Here is a 22648-nt window from a genome sequence, read left to right as displayed (position 1 = left end):
GGGTTGCACTTCTGTCACGTTTACGATTCTCTTCAGTTGTCGTTGGTCCCGTTCTTGAAATATTCCTAATATTCACGGTACACACGTGAAATGGTCGTACTGGAAAATCCCCACTTCATCGCTACCTCGGAGACGCTGTGTCCATCGCTCGTGCGCCGACTGTAACAACACGTTCAAATTGACTTAAATCTTGATAATCTACCATGTAGCAGCAGTAACCAATCTAACAACTGCGCCAGACACTTGTTATTTTACATAGGCGTTTCCGACCGCAGCACCGTATTCTGCCCGATTACATATATCTATTTAAATGGACATGCCTATACCAGTTTCTTTGACGCTTCACTGTACATTTTGTTTTTCACATACAATTGGCATACCAAATATCTGCTGCTTACTCTTCAGTAGAATGCACGTGGCACTCTCAGGCTCATTTACAGGCTTAGCTAACGCAATTTTGCCCGCGTGCGTGTGACCTTGCGTGTGTGTTTATCGTATACAGCGCACCTGGCACATCGGGAATGCCTTCAATGGGCGCTTCCCGCTGGCGTACTGATGAGGAGACGGTGCATCCGCGCGGCACCTGAAAGCGTTATTTAAATGGGACAAATAAGTATTCAGTGGCCTGTGCTGCTGGTCTACACCAGGAGGAATCCGCGAGCGTGCCGGCTCGCGAGGGAAGGCGGCGTGATGATAGGCCGGTATTTGCGTTCACGAATAGGCGGTGACGCAACCCGGATCGCAGTCACCTCTCGCCCACGACCGGCCTCCGTATCGTTTCGCAGCTTCCAGCGCGGCGCTATACCGTGTCGCGCCCGGCGCAAGGTCGCGCATACTACAAATTCTGTCATGCGTGCCACAGAACTGCAGGAGCGGGCAGAATCAAAATACTCCTGCGAAGTGTGTACGCTCCCCATGAGAGCTCTCGGTGGGGAACCTTGGCTCCAGGGTTGTATCTCCAGACTTTCTCCAGTTGCAATACCAGTGGCATTTCTTCTTTATGGTCTTGTCTGATGTCGGTGTTAGCAATACAAAAAAGTTACAGTGGTATGCTCAACGGAACAATGCTATTCCGCCGCCAGATATGGGTGCCTAGTGATTTCGTGCCGCTGCACCCACGTACCCAGGTTGTGAGCCCGTGATTTACGGTAATTTTATGCTTTTATCTGCTTAATCTTTTTTGTTTTCGCGACACGTTTCAAAAATGAGACTTCATACTTTTCCCTATGAGTTTCCTCTCTTAAGAAGTTCTAAAAGTCTGAAAGAAAAGAGCGTTACAATACTGGGACACAAAAAAATCTCGCATATCCATAAATAAGAACATAAATAAATAAAAACACATTTTTGATGAAAATTGTTTCGACTCTATAAAACTGAGCTCTCTTGAAGGAGGAAAATGTTCAGAATTTGATTCTTTGTTAGGGATTTAGAGCGCAAAACTGGTCAGGTCATAAACGCCCAAATCATGACTTAAAATGGATCGTTCCCTAGGGAACGCACTCCGCGATTCTTGAAGTTATTTGACACATAGGAGCCCAAACGACATTAGGCCTAATAGGTTTTCGTGATTTCCCTAAATCGCTTCAGGCAAATGCCGGGATGGTCCCTGTGAAACGCATGCGGGCAGTTTCCTTACCCATCCTTGACACGATGCGAGCGTATGCTCTGTTTCTGTTGACCCAATCTTCCATCCTTTTCTTAAGGGACCATTCTGCAACAGTTTCTAGGACAAACGATTTCGACGGTGAAAATTAAACCTCTTTCGCCATGTCAGTCCGACGCTTATATAGGTTGTCCAGAAAGAATACCGAGAAACTTTAGGGACAGGTTCCTTATACAGAAATAAGTAAAAGTGCCTAGTAAATATGGTGTCTATATGCATACTTAAAGACGTAATGAAGTCAATGTTGGACGCAAGACGAAGATGTCCATTAGGACAGTGCGGTGAAATTGGGCGTTAATGGGCTTTGGCAGCAAAGGACCGACGCGAGTGCCTCAGCCCCTCTCCTGGGCTCGTGACCGTGTCGGTTGGACCATAGACGACTGGAAAACCGTGGCCTGGTCAGACGAGTCCCGATTTCAGCTGGTAAAAGTTGGTGGTAGGGTTCGAGTGTGGTGCAGCACCCACGATGCTGTGGACCCACGTTGTCAACAAGGCACTGCGCATGCTGGTGGTGGTTCCATAGTGGTATTGGCTGTGTTTACATGGAATGAACTGGGTCCTCTGGTCCAACTGAAAGGATCATTTGGAGACGATTTCTATTCGTGGACTTGATGTTCCCAAAAAATGTCACCAGGCCACAATTATTGGCAACTGGTTTGAAGAACATTCTGGACAATTCGAGAGAATGATTTGGCCACCCCGATCATCCTACGTGAGCCCCATCGGACGTTTATGGGACATCGTCGAGATGTCACTCTGTGCACAGCACCCTGCACTTGTAACACTTTTGCAATTATGGTCGGCTATAGAGACAGCATGGCTTAGTACTTTTGCAGGGGACTTCCAGCGACTTGAGTCCACACTACGTCTAATTGCTGCACTACGCCGAACAAAAGGTGGTCCGACACGATATTAGGAGGTATGCCATGACTTCCGTTACCTCAGTGCATTCTTACGGGCAGCGCAATGCCTTCTGCTTGCTTCCACACACTCATGCAATTGACGCAACATGCGTTGGCTTTGTGTTGGGCGCTGGATTTCTATTCGGGAGTACGGTGGTTCATATACCCGTCCGGCGACCCTTATTTAGGATTCGCGTGGTTTCTCTAAATCGCTTTAGGCAGGTATCGGGATGGTTCCTTCGGAATGGAACTGTAGACTTCCTTCCCTGCATTCCCCATACCACGCTTGCGCTCATCGTCGACGACACTGTAAAACCCTATTTTCCTCTATTTCATTAGGTCTGTGGTGGATAAAGGGTGTTTTACGGGTTCTAATTTATCACACTTCCGTAATACTAATGCCAGAAATTCAGAGCCTTTCAGCCATAGTTTGGTTGTGGTTTGGCTGTTCGTGTTTTGATGATAAGACGCTGGTCGTGCGACGTTATCTCAGCTGCTTCATTTGGCACTCCCTGCAGGTTTCCCGCTGCCAGTTAATACGCTTACCCCGGGGATGGAAAGGGAAGCCTTATTTTCGGTAAACAGAGGCTAATGCTTTGTCTGCGGGTCACAGAACTACGGGACGTTGCTCTCCGCCGCCACCCTTACAGAAAAACACTGTAGACAACAGCACGGCAGTAGTCCTGCACGCGGGCGGGGGTATTAAGGAGTGTAAAACGCCCCGTCGATGCGACTCCACAGCACAGGCGATTCGTGCTTATCTTTAGTATGCTACGAATGTACTGGTCACAATGGAGCTTGCCTTTACGCGTCAGATGGCCTAGTGAAATTATTTTAACCAATAAGACACACACATTACAGCAAAAAAAGCATCAGGTTTAATGCAGACGAATGTACATATCGTGATCCCCAACTCCACCGACAAAATCCCGGAGTTTGTTGGAGGATCTTTCTGGTTACTTTCGTACAACGGCCCCGCAAGTCTCCGGTGGCTGGTTAGAGCACAGTAATCGCATTTCGTTTGATTTCTTGCCCCCGTTGATTTTCCTATCTGCATTACACTGAAAATCTCTGCAGTACAGTGCAAAAGTCGACGGTATACGCTGTGTGTGTTGCTTGTTCCATTCACTCATGGAGTAATAGTTCCAAAACAATGCGTATTAACATGGAGTATAATTCTTATGGTGCTTTCCAACAGACTAGAACTACATTCTGGCTTGGGGCTCGTGCTCGAAACCTTGCCTTTCACGGGCAGTGATGTAATCGATTGCGCTCTCAAGGTACCAATCTCAACGCTCCCTCACGACTTCATTTCTGCCAGTACCTCTCTGCTGCTTTCAAAACTTCGCAGCAGCTCACCCGTCTACATTACTGGATAGTACATTTTTTATTTTATTTTTTTTCAGTTACTAACTACGGTCAACCGGGTGGTTACAATAACGAACCTCCTACCACTAGGTGTACTACTAACTACTGTAGGAATGATAGCAGTGCTTATTATTTCCGGGCCTCTGTTATATGTTAACCGTAATCTACGATCTGCCAACAACAACACAGAATCTTACTCCACAAGCACTCATTACACAATAACTTCAGTGCGAAGTTTCTATCTGTGAGAGCTATTTCAGCAACGTAAGCCAGTTTTTTGCCGTAAGTAAATATAAGGGCAGGGGGAGGAGTCAACATCTGAACCACTCTGTTCTGTAGGCCTAGTGATGGGCATACCATCTCACCCTTCAGCTTCCAAGGCTCTCTCTCGTCATTACATTTGTGGTGTCAACGTCAGGTCGAAAGTAAATAATACGGATCGTAGAATCGATCAAAACCGTCCCGACGGCCCGTCGTGACGTAGTCTGGTTAACGTTTCTAAGTTAGTGTTAGGCTCTTCAGTTCACATATAAAAGTTTCCGATCCTTGTACGAGACTTAAAAAGTCAATTTACTGGTAGTAGCGTGGAGAAAAGTATATACGGAGAAATGACTTAGCCATAACGTAGAGGTTGTTTCCAGAATAAAGCTTCCATTCTGCAGCGGATTGTTTGCTGTTTTGGAACTTCCTGGCAAATAAAACCCGTGTCTTCTCTAGGACAACTGACACCGAGTGCAGTCGTTCCACACGTGGAACGGATCCTCGCGGATGCCAGGAAGAGCACAAGGGGCAGCCAACTGCACGTGGTGGCTCACGTCGGTACCAATGATATGTGTCACTTTGGATCAGAAGAGATTATCTCTGGTATCGAGCGGCTAACAGAAGTGGTAAAGGCCGCCAAGCTTGCTTGAAAGATGAAAGTAGGGCTGACCATTTGCAGCATAGTCGACAGGACCGATTGCGGATCTCTGGTATAGAACCGAGTGGAGGGTCTGATTCAGAGGCTCAGACGGTTCTGCGACCGTGTAGGCTGCAGATTCCTCGACTTGCGCCTAAGGTGGGTTTCGGGTTCCGCTGAATAGGTCAGGTGTCCACTATATGCAGGAGGCGGCTACACGGGTAGCAGGGACTGTGTGGCGTGGACTGGGCGGTTTTTTTAGGTTATTGGGTCTCGGGAAAACTCAAGAAGGGCTTCAGTCACAAAGGATGCAGGTCGAACACAGGAAGAACGTAGGTACAGTAACCATCGGTATAACAGTTGTAAATTGTCGTAGCTGTGTTGTGAAAGCACCAGAGCTCCAAGCGCTAATAGGAAGCACTGATGCTCAAATTGTTAAAGGCACTGAAAACTGGCTAAAGCCGGAGATAAAATCAGCCGAAACTTTTGCAAAGAATCTAACGGTGTTCCGAAAGGATAGACTAAACACGGTTGGCGGTGGCCTGTTTGTTGCTGTTAGAAGTAGTTCATCGTGTCGCGAAACTGAAGTAGATGGTTCCTGTGAGTTAGTATGGGCAGAAGTCATTGTTGGCAACCAGAATAAAATAATTAGATCCTTTTACCGACCTCCCAATTCAGTTTCAAAGAAAACTTGAGTTTGATTCCAAACACATACCCGACTCATGCGATTGTAGTTGGTGATTTTACCCTTGATATGTAAGCGAAAATACATGTTTAATTCCGGAGGTAGGTATAAAACATCATCCGAAATAGTGTTAAACGCATTCTCTGGGAATTATTTCGAGCAGTTAGTTCATGAGCTCACGCGAGTAGAAAACGTTTGTGAAAGCACTCTTGGCCTCTTAGCAACAAATAATCCTGAGTTAATAACAGGGATTAGTGAACACAGGGTTGTCGTAGTGAATATCGTAACTCCCAAATCCTCCAAAAATAAACGAAAAGTATACCTATTCAGAAAAGCAGATAAAAATTAACTTGACGCCTTCCTGAGAGACAATCTCCAGTCCTTCCAAATTAATGATACAAGAGTAGACCAGATGTGGTTTGAATTCAGAGAAATAGTATCGGCAGAAGTTAATTTATACCAAATAAATTAACAAACGATGGAGCTCATCTTCCTTGGTACACAAAACGGTTCAGAACACTTACAGAAACAACTAACAAACGTGCCAAATTTAAACAGACGCAAAATCCCCAAGATTGGCCATCTTTTACAGAAGCTCGAAATTTAACGCGGAGTTCGATGCAGATGCTTATAATAGTTTCTACAACGAAACTTTGTCTCGAAACCTGGCAGAAAATCCAAAAACACTGGTCGTATGTGAAGTGTGTTAGCGGCAAGAAACAATTAATGCCTTCTCTGCGCGATAGCAATGGAGATATTATCGAAGACGGTGCTGCCAAATCAGGTTTACTAAACACAGCCTTACGAAATGCCTTCATAAAAGAAGACGAAGTAAATGTTCCAGAATTCGAATCAAGAACAGCTGTCAACATGAGTAACGTAGAAGTAAATATCCTCCTAGTAGTGAGGCAACTTAAATCACTTAACAAAAGCAAGTCTTCTGGTCCAAACTATATTCAATTAGGTTACTTTCAGAGTATGCTGATGCATTAGCTCCATACTTAACAATCATATACAACCGTTCGCTCGACGAAAGGTCCGTACCCAAAGACTGGAAAGTTGCACAGGTCACACCAATATTCAAGAAAGGTAGTATGAGTAATCCACTAAATTACAGGCCCATATCGTTAATGTTGATAAGCAGCAGGATTTTAGAACATATATTGTGTTCAAACATTATGAATAACCTCGAAGAAAACGGTCTATTGACACACAGTCAACATGGGTTTAGAAAATATCGTTCCTGTGAAACACAACTAGCTCTTTATTCACATGAAGTGTTGAGTGCTATTGACAGGGGATTTCAGATCGATTCCGCATTTCTGGATTTCCAGAAGGCTTTTGACACTGTGCCACACAAGCGGTTCGCAGTGAAATTGCGTGCTTGTGGAATATCGTCTTAGTTATGTGACTGGATTTGTGATTTCCTGTCAGAGAGGTCACAGTTCGTAGTAATTGACGGAAAGTCATCGACTAAAACAGAAGTGATTTCTGGCGCTCTCCTAGGTAGTGTTATAGGCCCTTTGCTGTTCCTTATCTACATAAGCGATTTGGGAGACAATCTGAACAGCCGTCTTAGGTTGTTCGCAGATGACGCTGACGTTTATCGACTAATAAAGTCATCAGAAGATCAAAGCAAATTGCAAAACGATTTAGAAAAAAAAATCTGAATGGTGCGAAAATTGGCAGTTGACTCTGAATAACGAAAAGTGTGACGTCATCCACGTGAGTGCTAAAAGATGAACAGGTTTGAAATTTTATGAAAGACTACACACAGAGCCGTGACAGGCCGAAAACAATGCAAATAGTCCTACAGTAATTCAGTTGTGTGTGTGTGTGTGTGTGTGTGTGTGTGTGTGTGTTTATTTAAATTAAGATCTGTGACCACATAAAGTGACTGGACTCAGTTCATCACGTGGGAGAGATGTGTGGGGACTCGAGTATCTCAACTCTTTTCTCCATCTAGCAGTCATAAACAAGCTTTCTACGACGTATAAACATAACCGGAAAATTGAGTTTTTAATTTAGCTCACACATTACAAATTATGATACGTGTCACTTACTTACCAATTATCAAACCGTAATTTTTTTTCACTACTGGATTTTGTAACCTACAGCCTTGAATGAGATTAGGGTTATTCTTGGCCTTCCTACACCCAACTCCCCAAAAGTAATCATATGGGAGCTCAAGCTGATTACAGTTGATTTTTAACTTCATAATGGCTTACTAGACACAGTTACTTAGGATATCTTTGTCCTCCTGTCAACCAGTCTGACACGCACAAAATATTGATAGGGCAGGAAGTCATTATCGAAAATAAATTATTAGTTATTTCTTCGCCTGGATGTACACGTAAAACAAACAGTTCTTAGACCATGTGAACACTTCAATGTGGCAGAAATAACGCAGTTCGAAGGGAGGTCAAAAAGCTGAACCACAACAATGAAAAAACAGGAAACAAACCGCCGTGTCTTTTATCAACTACTTGGGTAGAATCTATTGTATTATTATGATGATGATGATGATGGTGATCACCCATAATACTAGTTTAATTTGGTATTGCCGTCGTGATTTAGCTGCATGCTATACTGAGATGGCTCCTTTCCGTGTAGCATGTATGCGTTTTGAGCGTCTATTCTGCAGAATATGAGTCTCCTCAATGACTCTCATTGTTCATGAATAGAATGAATAACAGGCTGTGTGCAGTTCGATTGCATTTGTTTTCCTGTTTGGATGATGTGCTCGTGTGAAATTTTGCGTCATTGTGAATTGGAACCACTGCAAAAGTTTTTGCTTTTTAACTATTTTTATTGGATAACTTTCTAGTCTGTCTGTCTATTCGGTACAAACTTTTCAGTTACTTTAAAACCAACTTTTCCTAATGAAATAGAGACTTGAAATTTCAGCATATCTAAGAACTGGATGACAATGCAATATTAACTTGCCTTTTTGTCCGGTCTGACATCGCGGGCGACCCTGCAGGACCTTCGTGTTGTATGTTGGCAGTTTCCGAAAGCGTTCTCGGCGGTATGCGAGCGGACGGGCACAGTTGGCGCGGAAGGGGAGGGGGAGGGATGGAAGAGATGGCCAGAGAGAGAAATAGGAGATGCGTGCAATATGACATACTGTATGCGTATATAGGCAAAGCTGCGGCTTTAAAAGCTGGTGTATATAAATAAATATTTTTATGAAAATATGATCTCATCGAAATGATAAAAAACCATTGAGAAATTTCTCACACACAGTATAATTTTTAATATAACACGTTCTTAAATCGGACTAAATAGGGCCGGCCGGAGTGGCCAAGCGGTTCTAGGCGCTTCAGTCTGGAACCGCGCGACCGCTACGGTCGCAGGTTCGAATCCTGCCTCGGGTATGGATGTGTGTGATGTCCTTAGGTTAGTTAGTTTTAAGTAGTTTTAAGTTCTAGGGGAATGATGACCTCAGATGTTAAGTCCCATAGTGCTCAGAGCCATTTGAACCGTTTGACTAAAAAGGAAGTAAGATAATATCTCCTAGCCCCATAGACACATAGCCCTGAAAAATTGTGCTTGTGAATTTTTAGTAGCTGTGACAACAATTGTGAGATTTATAAAGAAAAACGTGTGACACATGCAGTAGATAAGTTAGGAGGTGAGCTCTTCATGCACCTTATGTTTTTGCTTATATTGGGTTGGTCCTAAAGTTGCAGCGTTTTTGTTTTGTATGTTGGTATTCCGGTTGCTATGGATTTATTTATCGACTATCATTTTTTGTTTGTAGTCCACAGTTGGTTTAAATATTGTTATGTTGTCATTTGGAGATAATGAGTATAACTGTGGACTCTACAAGATAGTCCCAAGTGAAGAACTCGGACATGTCCAACATAGTCTTTTGTTTGCGTTCAATAAAGGAGTGACAGTAGCAGAGGCAACCAGAAACACGTGCACGGTGTATGGGGATAATGCTGTTGGACAGAACACAGCCGTAAAATGATTTTCTCGTTTTAAGTTTTGTCATAAGTGACTCCACATTCAGGTAGACCTTCGGTGTTTGACAAGGATCGTTTTAACGCATTAATCCACAGTGAACCACGCTAGTTTACTCGAGAACTGGCAAATGGGTTGAACTGTGATCATTCCACCATCGAGCGACATTTGCATGCAATGGGGAATGTTCAAAATTCGGGTGTGTGGGTACCACATTCTCTAAACCAAAATCACAAAAATCAGCGGATGTCCATTTGTTCGTATCTGCTTGCTGTTCATCAGTTGGCTTCTGAAGAACACGGCCATTCCTATACTGTATCGTTACTGAAGACGAGAAATGGTGTCTTTATGCTAAATAAGGAAAAGAAAGGATTAACGATAACTCCCGCCTACATTCTACTAGAGTGACAAGAAGCACTATACGGGATTTGGGTGGGAAGTCATTCTGCATCCAACTTATTCACCTGATCTTGCGCCCTCAGATTTCAACTTTCCCGCTCTATATCGAACAACCTTCCGTTTCGGATGAAAACACCCTCAGAACATGGCTGGAGGTGGTCTTCGCCTCAAAACCAAGTGATTTCTACAGTCGTGGAATCGGAAAGTTACCCTTTCGTTGGCAGATTGTTGTAAATAGTGAAGGATAAATATTATTGATGACTAAAGTCTGTTATGTAAATCTGTTTAGTTTATTAAACCGATGGAAAAATGCTACTAACTTATGCATTAACCCAATAAATCTTACAAGTATTGTCATAGCTTTAAAAAATTCAGAAGCACACATTTTCAGAGATATCTGTATGGGACTTGGAATCTGTATTTGATTAAGAGGAGTTATTTCATACATTTTGTGTGGTTTTAAAAAAAGTGTAATATAAAAAATGTAAGTAATTATTTTCTAAAATATTAGATGTTCCTTTTCAAGGTCCTAAACAGCAGTATTGCGGTAGACTCTCTAAGGACACCAAGTGCTGGTATGTAGGGGCCATACCAAATAGCAGAAACAGGAGATATTGAATGTGTATAAGTTTGTTAGACTCTTGGGAAAGCGTTAAAAATGATAAAAAACACGTAAGTTGTCAGGGTTTTGAAAACTGATACTCATTATTCAGCAAAGGACTACTTACGAAATTTCAAGAATCGATATAAGTGAAGAATCCAGACATATTCTTTACCCGTCTGCTTTTCACTCCTATAGTGGTCATAAAGAGGTTAGGCTACTGTAATTACCACACACACACACACACACACACACACACACACACACACACAGAGAGAGAGAGAGAGAGAGAGAGAGAGAGAGAGAGAGAGGGGGGGGGGGGGCGGCGGCATTGAAGCAGTCTTTCTTTCTTCGTTCTAAACGCGATTGGAACGGGAAGAAACAGAGCACGTGGTACCATGCTAAGAACTCACTACAACGCATTTTCAGCGATTTGTACTAATTATCTCAATCTGTTAGGACTACAGAGCTAAGTTATTTTTAGGGTAAGAGCAATATAGCACTGAAGAGTTGTCAAAAAACTTAGGGAGGCGATTTAGAAAATCCTAGGTGGATTCTCTAATTCTCTAAAGCGCAACAAAGGAATTGGAGACTTGGGTTCTTCTTGGTGGAACCAAGACACAAATGACGTTACTTTCGAACGCAGCTTGCTCCTTCTGAAAAAAAGGAAGGATAGCAGTGTGAGAGAGATGTGCGTGTGCGCGCACATGTCTTTTACATCTGCTGATACAATTCAAAGTAAAGAGTAATTATTTATACGCTCATTTCATTGCCACAAAGAACAATTGACTAGCGTATGATTGCCTTGTCATTTCGATGTAAATGCTAGTTGTCTATCAGTCGGTAATAAAACCACATTATTTAAGAATAGTGATTGAGTGTGGATACCAATTTCAGTGCTGCAAACTTGCGAAATTGCCTTTCCCTGTACCAGCTATCAGCGTCAAATAGGGAGGTTCGTGGATCGACCGTCTCTCTCTCTCTCTCTCTCTCTCTCTCTCTCTGTGTGTGTGTGTGTGTGTGTGTGTGTGTGTGTGAGAGAGAGAGAGAGAGAGAGAGAGAGAGAGAGAGAGAGAGCATTATTTCGTACCACTGTTTCTTCGCGGCTCACTGGTGATACCACCAGTCCCGCTATTGCACCACACGATGATGATCGTTCAACCACGTGATGACACATTCAACGATTGGTTGGTGACAATAGGTCGCTTAATGCACAGTTTATTAAATGTAACGTTTACTGTGCTATGATCAAGGTAGCCCCAAGCCTATCTTCACAAGCGGCGGATTTTGCCAGTCAATATCCATCACATGGATATTCTGAGTCTGTGCGCTTCCTCGGCTATGGAGGCGATTTTATTGTATTTAATAATTTAGAAATAATCATGGAGAAACTAACGTGTTTTGTGTATTCAAATGCACTCGGTGTTTCATAGGCTATATATGATGCGCTATTTTGAAAAAAGGTCCTTTAAAATGATAATTATGAAACTGTGAAAATGTGTTGTTTGCTTTGTTTCTCGCAGTCACTTTTAACATAGAACCTGTGCAGACAGTGGTCGTCAAGGCCCGAGTCAAGTGCTCATACGGCTCGCAGTTCTTAGCCGTATTTTACGATAATGTGTGTCTCACAAATGATAGCAGATTCCAAAAACGTCAAGCAACGTTAACGGCTTATTTTTCTTTCTCAATAACAAATAAATATACTTGTAGAGACACTGATATTTTAAGATGCATTTAATTTTAATTGACGTTGATGAAGTCGAGTATGAGTTAAGTAAACTTCGCCGCTTGCTTCAGAGGCAGAGTGATAGTTAAGTCTGACCACTGCAAGTTTAATACAAGTCAGAACGGGAATATTTTATTGTTTGTCTTTCAGTGCTGACAACTCACGAAAGTGCGCAACTCGTACCGATTAGCTGCTATGGCATAAATATCAAACGAAAGTAACGTCGATTCGTTACAGAGACGGTCACTTCGAATGTGGTACATCAGTACTTGTTGGTAGCAAATAATATGAAATGAAATTAAGGCTGTTGTAATACATTACAATGAGCGGAAGAAAAGAGACATCTAAAACATTTAGTAAAAATTTGTGATCGTGTCTCGTATTGCAGTTACTGTTATGTTAATTAATAACATACTAATGCGTTTAGGTTACCGATTAATAGTAAGATCGGTAGAAAATGGTTCAAATGGCTCTAAGCACTATGGGACTATCTGAGGTCATCAGTCCCCTAGACTTGGAACTACTTAAACCTAACTAACCGAAGGACATCACACACATCCATGCCGAGGCAGGATTCGAACCTGCGTTCGTAGCAGCAGGGCGGTTCCGGACTGAAGCGCCTAGAACTGCTCGGCCACAGTAGATCGGTCGAAGTTGTGGTAAAAGCGCCGGAACAGGAACAGTAACCAATACATATTTTTTGCCTGAACAGCGCTACTGCCTGCCCTGTAGCTACAATGTAGCTTCTTGTTATTTCTTTCAGCTTGTTAGTGTCTTCTTTGGATCACTAATGCCGACATGGCGTCCTATCAGGGAACGTGACCACATTACTTGCCCGGAGAAGCTAACCAATTGAGATAGTTACCTCCAAAAAAACGCGTTATACAACAACTAAAACTGACTTCTAAACCCTTTTATACATAAAAGTTATCATCCGCCATTCTATCACTTTGTGACAAATTTTAATTAGTTACCTCATATTATTTAAAATAATCCTGTTATATTTGGTCCATTAAAAAATTATGATTGAAAAGGGTCTGCTGCAATCGCTTGGTATTCTTTCAGATAGCAAGGCATCAAAGGGCTGGAAAATATTTCCGGATATCAGAAAAACAAACATGGGATCTTGTTGCGATGACACTGGTCACGTTATCCGTGTCGTTACGGAAAGTCGGTCACTGTGTAAGCCTAGAAGATGCAAGTAGTTCTTATATATTATTTTCTTTTTCACTTAAAAGTATGTGGTGTGATACCTTATACGTAGCTTCAAAATTTGTAAGTGGTAAGCTTCTATCAATAACCATGGTTTCGTGAAAATGCAATTTCCCTTTGAGAGGTCATAATACACCCCCTTCCTCCCTCCCACCATGCTTTTGCGTCCTAAGATGTCGACTCACAATGTCAATATTGGCTCGTGAGTAAAACAGTTTGACGACAATTGCATTAGATTGTTTCCTTATACTCATCATGAATTACCGGGCCTCTCATTCCCTGCCTTCTGGCATTGACCTGAGGTTAGAGATTACTGTATGATTCTAGGATGCTTCATGGAAGTCTTTTCACCTCATTATTTGCAATTGATAAATATAAGGGAAATAATATGCAGATAGGACGCACCACTGCCCACGGAACCAGAGCAGGATGTAGATTAGGAACTTATCAGAGAATAATTTGGATTTAATGTCATCTTGCATCGTAAAACAGAACATAAAAACAACACGATCTGGGGACTGTATTAAGTCCCGTGTTTGTCTAGTATTCAACGGTATGAAGCAATTTGTAGCGTGACATCTGCTGCCGCGTGTGAAAAGAAATAGCTACGTTCATACATCCCTCAAACTTTCTAGTACAGAAGCAATAATTCTACAGCTAATTATTTTTGTAGCTTTTCAAAAACGTTTCTACAGCGTTACTAGTTACACGTGACTTTTTACCATGTGAGCTAACGTCAGCAACATAAGTGTTTCAGAAAACCCCCTACCAAAGAGCGTCTTGAAACACTAATATTTCCTAATTTTGTACTAGTAAATATTGACCTACAATTGTATTACGTAGTGGAAAACTAAATTGGGAGCATGTTTCAAAGTTTGGAATACGTTTCATTGAGTTCCCATTCCTTGGTATGCGGGATGACCTCACAGTTCATAATGGTTTCAAGTAACCCTAACATACCGTACTTTTTTTTCTATTCAAGGTTGATAAGTATTGACGATAACAAATGCTCACGGGTGTACAAGTTGTATCCTACCAGCACGGACCTCAGGACAATTTCCGTGAAGCAGCTTTACATGAGTTTAATATTATTTCTTAGCGCTGTAGAATTTCCTACATTTCCTAGGTCGTGTTAGTGATCGTTTAGTGCAGCCTAAATATTCTGTTTTTGTGACGCAAGGCGGCAATATATCCACATTCTTCTCCAAGCAGTGCCTGATCAACACCCTGCTCTTGTTGTGTGACTAATAGTGCGTCTTCTTTCCGCATATTATTTCCCTTACCCTATCGCAAATAACGAGGAGAAAAGACTGTCATCGAGTATCGCTAACGCTTGCAGTAACAGAAAAATACGTGGGGCGTTCAGTAAGCCATGCAACACACATTTTAGGTTGAAAATTGTTGCGGGTCGTCGTGGAATATTCCGCATCAGCCCCTACAGTTTCATGAAGTAGTACTAATTTGTAGCCTTCAAAATGACATCTGTGGCGGGTGTGCGTTCCAAGCGGAGCTGTCACTGAGCATCGGAGGTATTCACAGGCACTTGCTGGATGTCTACAGACACAGTGAACAAAAGCATGGTGAGTCGTTGGGCGAGGGTCTGTTATCATCGCAACAAGGTAGCGCAAACCTCTCGAATCTCCCGCGTGCCTACTGGTTGCCCACAGCTATGACTCCTGCAATGTTGGAACGTGCGGCTATACTCACTCGAGGTGATCGACTGATAACAGCCAGTGCGTGATGGTGGGGAGGTTATTGATGCAGCAAGACGTTGTCTCCTACGTCGACCTGCAGAGTGGCACCATGTGGGCATACCAGCCCTTCCAGGAAGGTAGCGTAAGGCCGTTGCATTGAACGAAGATTAGTTGAAAAATACGGTTTTGTAGGCAAAACAATGGGGAATATTTTTTTAAATTTAGTTTTGGTCCTGTGACATCTTGTACAAATATAGGAAAGGTCTATAAATGATACAGAAAGTTAAAAATTACACACACACACACACACACACACACACACACACACACACACAAAAATTGTGCGCCTCTATGAAGGACACTCTTCTGGTAGGCTGATGTTCTGGCATATGAGACATGAATGTTATTGACATTTCTTGTTGTGTGATTGTGCACAGAGCTGTTCAGCTGATAGGCACTGGAGGTTTTTAAATATTCTCTTACAAAGTCTACTGTTTCAAATATATATATAGTTATGGAAGGTTCAGCAAAAAGAGAGCGACATGAACCTTGCCTCTTTATGTTGCAGATGATTCTGATAGCTCGTTTCTGGGTTGTGAAAACAGATTGACTACAGTGTGCACTCCCCCAAAATGTTATTCCATATCAGATTGCTGACTGGAAATGTGCGTGATATGCCTGTATTACTATTTCTCTATTAAAGCTAGCGCTTAGTATCCGTAGCATGTAACAGATTGATGATAGTTAAGAGTTTTAATGTGTGTATTACACTTGGGATCACTCTGCAGATATATTCCTACGAACTTAACATCAACTAATTTTACAATTTTGTTCTTTATTTTCAATGCGTGTTGATTTTCTTGTTGATAGTGGGTTATAGGAAAGTTCTTGACCACCGTTTTCCCAGTGTTAATTATAAGTTTATTTTTTTCAAATCAGCGTGTTAGCTCCAGCAGTGATGCGTCTGTAGCTAATTGAAGCTCTTTTTGGTCTGACCCTGTGATCAAAATACTGTTATTATCTGCAAATAAAGTTTTCTGTTTGGCATGGACAGTGTCATTCAGGTCATCGGTATACAAAAGAAAGAGGATAGGACCAAAATGGGGTATTGGAATCCTGAATAAAACAAATATGCTTTCAGTAAAAAAGTGTTGCATTATTAATTTCTTGAACACTCAGGTCAGTGTCAGCAGGCAGATGGTGTGAAATTCGTAAATTCATGATCAGTATAAAGAAACATGTATAACGTTTTAAATGCCGTGCTATCCTGGTTCTGATCGGTAAATTTCAGAAAAAAGTATCTAAATTCGTGCCGTTGACGTTTGCAGGTTTTGCGTTAAAACACACTGTAAGAAACTAAGCAAAATATCACATTTTCATAGGTTCATAATTATCGCATTTTAAACTTTTTTTTTTCAAAATAACCACATCATACCCTACGTGATACCGAGTGTTTTCGAACACACAAGACAGTTTACTTTCTACATGATAATTTCTGAATTATTAAATATGATGAATCCGCCTCCGTGGCCTAGGAAACGCCAGGGTGGAAATATCCCTGTGACACTATTGTCACTAGAGTGGCAATATCGACTGTCTATCGTCACACAGGTAGCACACGAATAGTATTTCTATACTGTTTTGACAAGACATCTAATTTAGAGAGAATATTATTACTGTCCTAACTTCTGCTGCTGCGCGCAGTGTGGAAGACGTTTTTATTCTTGTATAGTATAGATACATGATACATTGAGGAGACTGAAATAAGTGTGAAACCAGTTGTGACAACATAAATGGTTGTAGAGGAAACGTTGTTACTGGATTCGTTTTCTGTCATCGATCTGTTTCGCATGTTATTTGATAGGACGCAGCTAATTGGTGACTGGTGGAATTTATGAAACCGGGAAAACAAGCATGGCCTGGTTATAACTTTTTGTTTTTGTCGCCTTCCATATCGAAATGGGTACCGACAGGATTGGATGGGCGCTAGTTCAGTCTCCATCCCAGGATACTTGTCGCTAATACTAAACGTAACTAGTGAAAAAATGACTGTTGGACTAATAAATGTGTCTTCGTGATTTTGTTGAGCTGTTCACACATTATCAGACAAAGCGTTCCGTGGACCAATCTCTGTCACGTTTCATTGAGAGAACATTCCACTGTGTAGATATTTAGTTAGATGTTATAACAAGTTTTTGTCGACTTACGACGAAAACCTGTTTAAAAGAATCGTTAGAATTCAAACCAAAAGTGGACGTTAAGTTTGATTGTTACAGAAGACGTATTATTGAGACCTGACTCAAGAGTTCCTTTGCAGGCGTGTGGTACTGGTAGAGTGTGAACCGCTGATATAATACAAGTGAACTGAAATCATGGTGTCAGACGGAAATAAGTAAGGCAAACAGAAAACTCTCATCGCGGCAGTGTCCGCGCGCAGCATCCTTACGAAGTCTGCATTGAGGATACAATAATATTTGTGACATTTTGCTAGAATGCAATGTTCGGTAAATTTTGTGCTGTTTCCTATGGGTGTTATTTTTATTTTTCAGAGTGAACTCATCAGCCCACAATGGCAGACACCAGTCAATCCGAGCAAACCCCTCCGACTGAACCTCAGACGAATGGTGTTTCTGACGGTATAGATGACGATGAAAGAAACAAAATGCGTCCAGCTGATATTGATGCGGTGAGTGATTTAATTAAAGATACAGCATATTCAGTTTCTGATTGAAACTGTACTTTGATGACGTGCCATTCCCTGTGGATGATAAAATCTCATCGTTTTTGGTCAATTTGTTGCAATAAAATGTCTAAAAATGGTACATCGCGGCGGCACAGCTTACTTAAATCATTGCTTGCGGTTTATTATTTTAATGTAGTGAGCCATTGCTTAAGATAATGAGTTTTGTTTAATTTTATCAAGGGGGTTTGAACCTAGAATTCTTAATCGATCTTTCGATTGGTTGGCAGCTCAGCTTCTGGATCCATTGGAATCAAATTCGTTCGCTCGTGAAACGAAAGTGCCAGGCGTGATCTTCCTTGGAAAACCTTCCCGTGTAGCATTTCTCCGAAGACATAGATTAGGAACAGGTTGATTCGTATTGTGTGACCAGTACATTCATGTCTACTTCGCTCTGTTGGTCTCCCAAATGCCCTTTCTTTGCCAGTTCTTTTTTTTCTGTCCACTTCACATTTTACAAATTTTCTCCAGCACCATATCACATATACGTGAAGAGATTTCATTTAATTTTTACGTAGTGACCATATCTCACAGCCATAAAGTGTTACGCTCCCTATGCAGCTCAAAACCACCTTTTTCGTTACTCTAATATATATGCTGTCTGAGCAAAGCATTTTTCTTTTTTTTTCATGAACATCATTTTTTGCTTCTGTAAATCTTTGTCGTATTTGGTTCTTCTATCTTTACTTATCTGACATCCTGAATATTTCTCTGACTTATTGTATGTTTATGTCTTCTGTTTCCTTGGAGCACGTGGGTAGTTCTATCTTTTTTGAGTTAATTTCCATTTCCTACTCATCCCATAGTAGTGTATCCAAGGGATCTAAAATTATTTTTCATGATTTCTTTCATCAGGAGCTATGATAGTTATGTCATCTGCAAACATAAGATTTTTTATTTTTCCTCCATTTCATTCTGATACCTGCACAGTATCCAGAGCACTCGTTTATTGTTAAGTTCTGTGTAGATGATGAAAAGGGATGGAGTCAGATTGCAACCATGTCCAACACTGTTAAGTATTCTAACATTTTTTGTGTGCTTGTGTAGTTATTATCTTTACTAGGCCTTGTCACTGTTCTTTGTATAGTTCTTTAATTATTACTCTGTCTCTATAGTCTAGTTTAATGATGCTTAGAATTTCCATTAGTAGGTTCCAATTGAGAATGTCAACTGCTTTCTAGAGGTTTGCAGTAACTATGTAAATTTTGCTGTTTATTATTAATATTAATACTTTCGAAGTGTGAGCTACAATGCTTGAAGTCCAGTCACCTTTACATGTAGCTAAGTTACCTTGTTACTCCTTGGAATCAATTAGCATGATACTTTTCCTAAAATATTCTGGGGTAGTAAAGTTTTACAAAAACAAATTTTCCACCTGGGATGTTATCAAACCATTACTTACTTTTTCAGAGCACTTCATACTTTCTCAAATTCTTGTTTAATTTTTGTGGCTCATAATGGGGCCTACAGCTCTTCAATATAATATCGTTTCCATTCTATAAGAATCCCTTGCTCCTTGGACGAGGTTGAATTGGTGTGTTGTTTTTGTTTTCCAGAATGCTTTCTTATTAGTATTCTTTGTTGCTCGGTGTTTTTTTTTTTAATTTATTTGCTTCCCACGTCTCAGGTTTTACTTTAAATCTGCAATTTCTTTTTGTTTACAGCTTGTACTGCATTGCAACTAATCTTCGATCGCTGCTCTTTGCTTAATTTGCCACGGAATGGAGTGAGATTGATCATTTTTACAAGATTTTTGATTCTGGACACCACCACCACCACCACCACCACCACCACCACCACTACCACTACCATCATCATCAGTTTTTTGTCATATTAGCAGATCCTTTGGCTCTCCATTTTCTGTGATCCATTGCTTCCTTATTAAGGCTGCTGCATGTTGTACAGTCCATCACGTCATCCAGTATCTGAAATATCTTCCTTCCTCACTTCCTTTTCCCTTGTACATAACCTTCTAAAACTGTTTCTATCAGTTCGTCCTTCTTTCTTAATATATGCCCTGTCCAATTTCTTTTTCTTCTTTTTATTACATCTGGTAACTGTCTTTTCTCTCCCACTCTTCTCAATACCTCTTCATTTTTTTACTCTGTCCATTCAACTTATTCTCTCCATTCTCTGCCATGTCCACATCTCAAAAGCCTCCAGCTTTTCTCTGTCTTTCTTCCTTGAAGTCCGTGTTTCAGTGTCATACAGAAGAACATGCCACACAACATTTTATGAGTCTTTTTCTGCAGAAAATTCTTCTTTTCTTATAAAATGCCTCTCTTGCCATTGCTATCCTTGTTTCAGTTTCTGTCCTGCACTTCCAGTCGGTGTCTATCCTGCTTCCAAGATACTTAAAATTTTGCACTTGTTCTAATATTTCTCCATTCAGCATAATTTTTATTTCTTTATTTCCTCCTAGTGCCAATACTTTTGTTTTCTTTGTGTTAATTTTCATTCCATATTTTTTTTCCGTTAGCTTCAATGGTGTCCACTAAATCCTGTAATTCTTTTTTTCCCCTGTGGCTAGAAGGACCGTGTCATCAGCAAATGTCTGACACCCTAATCTTCTTCCTCCAATTTCTACTCCTTTGGCATCTAATGAGCATTGGCCAAGTAGAGGTTGAAAAGGGTAGGTGATAGATAGCATCCTTGTCTTACTCCTTACTGGACACTAATTATGCTCAGATATGATCATTGGCACATGGAGAACACAAATGACAGGTGTCAGAGTAAACGTTTTCCAATAATTTTCTTTTTTATCAAAGTTGCAGTATTCGTATTTTTAGAGGTTGTAAAAAAAATCAGAGAGAGAGAGAGAGAGAGAGAGAGAGAGAGAGAGAGAGAGAGAGAGAGAGAGAGAGAGAGAGAGAGAGACACTAAGTCCTAGCAACAACAGATGTGAAAATTATTTTACTTTCTAAACTCAACCCGAACAGGCCATGGAGACCTAATGGTACTGACAGGCCGCCATGTCAGCCTCACCCCACAGGCATCACTCGATGCAGATATGGAGGGATATGTGGCCAGCACACTGCTTTCCCAGCAGTTTTGTCATTCTATGAGACCAGAGCCACTGCTTCTCAATCCAGTAGCTCCTCAGTTTGGCTCACAAAGACTGAGTGCACACTGTTTGCCAACAGTGCTCGGCAGATTGGATGGTCACCCATCAAAGTGTTAGCCCAACCTGACAGTGCTGAGCTTCGGTGATCTGATGGGAGCCAGTGTTACCACTGCGGCAAGGCCATTGGCTGTATTTTACTTCCATTCGGAATTATATGCACTCACAAAAACATAAAATTTTGATCCGTCAGTGTTAGATTTGTTCTACAATGGGAGTTCCTCTTTAATACATTAAAGCTGCTTCCATAATGAAGAAACCAGAATCTATCTTCATACTAGCTGAAAATTAATTAACAAACAGAGAACCATAGTGATCAATGTCGGCTTGTAGTATCAGTCTAGCCCCATTCCACTTTTATTCCCTGATGTCATCATTATTTTGATAGTCCCTGGTTTTATGCACATACAACATTTTCTCGACCAGTTCTGAAAGAATGTATCTGTGACATTGGCTCTTTGTCCATGCTAAAGCAAATATGTCTTTGTCTGTCTTCTTCTTACATTTCTGATTCCTAATCCACACCTTCCTGTCATTTAAGCTTTTTGTTCATCTCTTTTCACAGGACTTCACAGCATTCCAGTCCAGCATAAGATTTTCTGTCATCCACATATTGCAGTACTTAAAGTTGTTTGTACCCTTCTTCTGTTTCACCACCACTATGTCCAGATGTTGGCATATGCACCTGTATGATAGCTATGATATATCTACTTTTTCTGCTATAATTTTAATTAGCATCATTCTGTCACTATACAGTACATAGTTTATCTTTTTACCTCTACCCCACCCCAATTCTTTAAACAATACACCACAAGTCCTGCATTTCGTTTTGATTGCCTGAGTATATTACTGTCATCAGGAGTAAGCCTGACGCCCTTTTGATGTTTCTGTAGAATATCTCTTGCATGTATCAATTTCTATTCATGGTGATTTTTATGATTGTAATGAAAACACACATAGTGCCCTGTGTAGTTCTATCTCTCATAGATTAATAGAAAAAAATTTGAAAGGGGCCAATGTTACCCTATGATGTGGGGTTACATTGACCTCTCAAATTTGCTTATTATTATAACACATGCAGTATTGCTGTGGTATGCAGTATGAGTATGACTCTGTGAAGGAATTGCTTTGTAAAATGTTGGTTAGCAAGATATAGGTGAAACGAACATTTCAAGGAGTATAATTGTCAGTCCTTTAATTAAAACACACTACAAAAACTTTTACTGATAAAAAACATTAAGCTTCTTTTACTAAAACCCTTCCAGGAAATTTGTACAGAATTCTATGCCCATCAGGCAGTAGCTTTGGTGGAGGCAGCTTGCCAATCACATAACAGAATAGGGCAGTGAATATATCATGTTCTTTGGGAACAAATGTAGTTTTCATTGAGTCAGGGGGGTGAAGCCCCATTACTTCACCTAACTTTTCCTTTGTTGGAACTTTGTGAATAATACGAACATAGTGAAAAGTTTGCTTCACCCTTTTATCCCGAACTATTTTCACAATAACAAAGGCCTTTGGAAAAAGGTCTTGACACTCGCACTTAGTGAGGAGCAACTCTTCGACCACAGGATTTTCTGAAGGATCAAAATCACTTTCATTAGTTTCCAGAGTCTCTGGCAATTTCATTACACCAAGCTTTTGTTCTGAGAAAGAATTGCCACACTTTG

General features: G+C 41.0%; 1 protein-coding gene across 8 annotated transcripts in view; it reads left to right on the top strand.

Annotated features, from left to right (window-relative positions):
* LOC124615282 (protein hu-li tai shao) overlaps nucleotides 1-22648 on the top strand; it is a 444989-nt gene that overhangs the window by 301542 nt on the left and 120799 nt on the right. For all 8 annotated transcript variants that reach the window (XM_047143165.1, XM_047143337.1, XM_047143425.1 and 5 more), the window contains one exon: nucleotides 17667-17803. In XM_047143165.1, coding sequence (XP_046999121.1) covers nucleotides 17687-17803 — 117 coding nt within the window. In that variant the 5' untranslated portion in view covers nucleotides 17667-17686. The remainder of the gene's footprint in view (nucleotides 1-17666; nucleotides 17804-22648) is intronic.

This window comes from Schistocerca americana, chromosome 1 (genome assembly GCF_021461395.2).
Source record: "Schistocerca americana isolate TAMUIC-IGC-003095 chromosome 1, iqSchAmer2.1, whole genome shotgun sequence".
Lineage (NCBI taxonomy): Eukaryota > Metazoa > Arthropoda > Insecta > Orthoptera > Acrididae > Schistocerca > Schistocerca americana.
The sequence above is the reverse complement of the archived record's forward strand: the minus strand, read 5'-3'. Positions and strand labels throughout refer to the sequence as shown.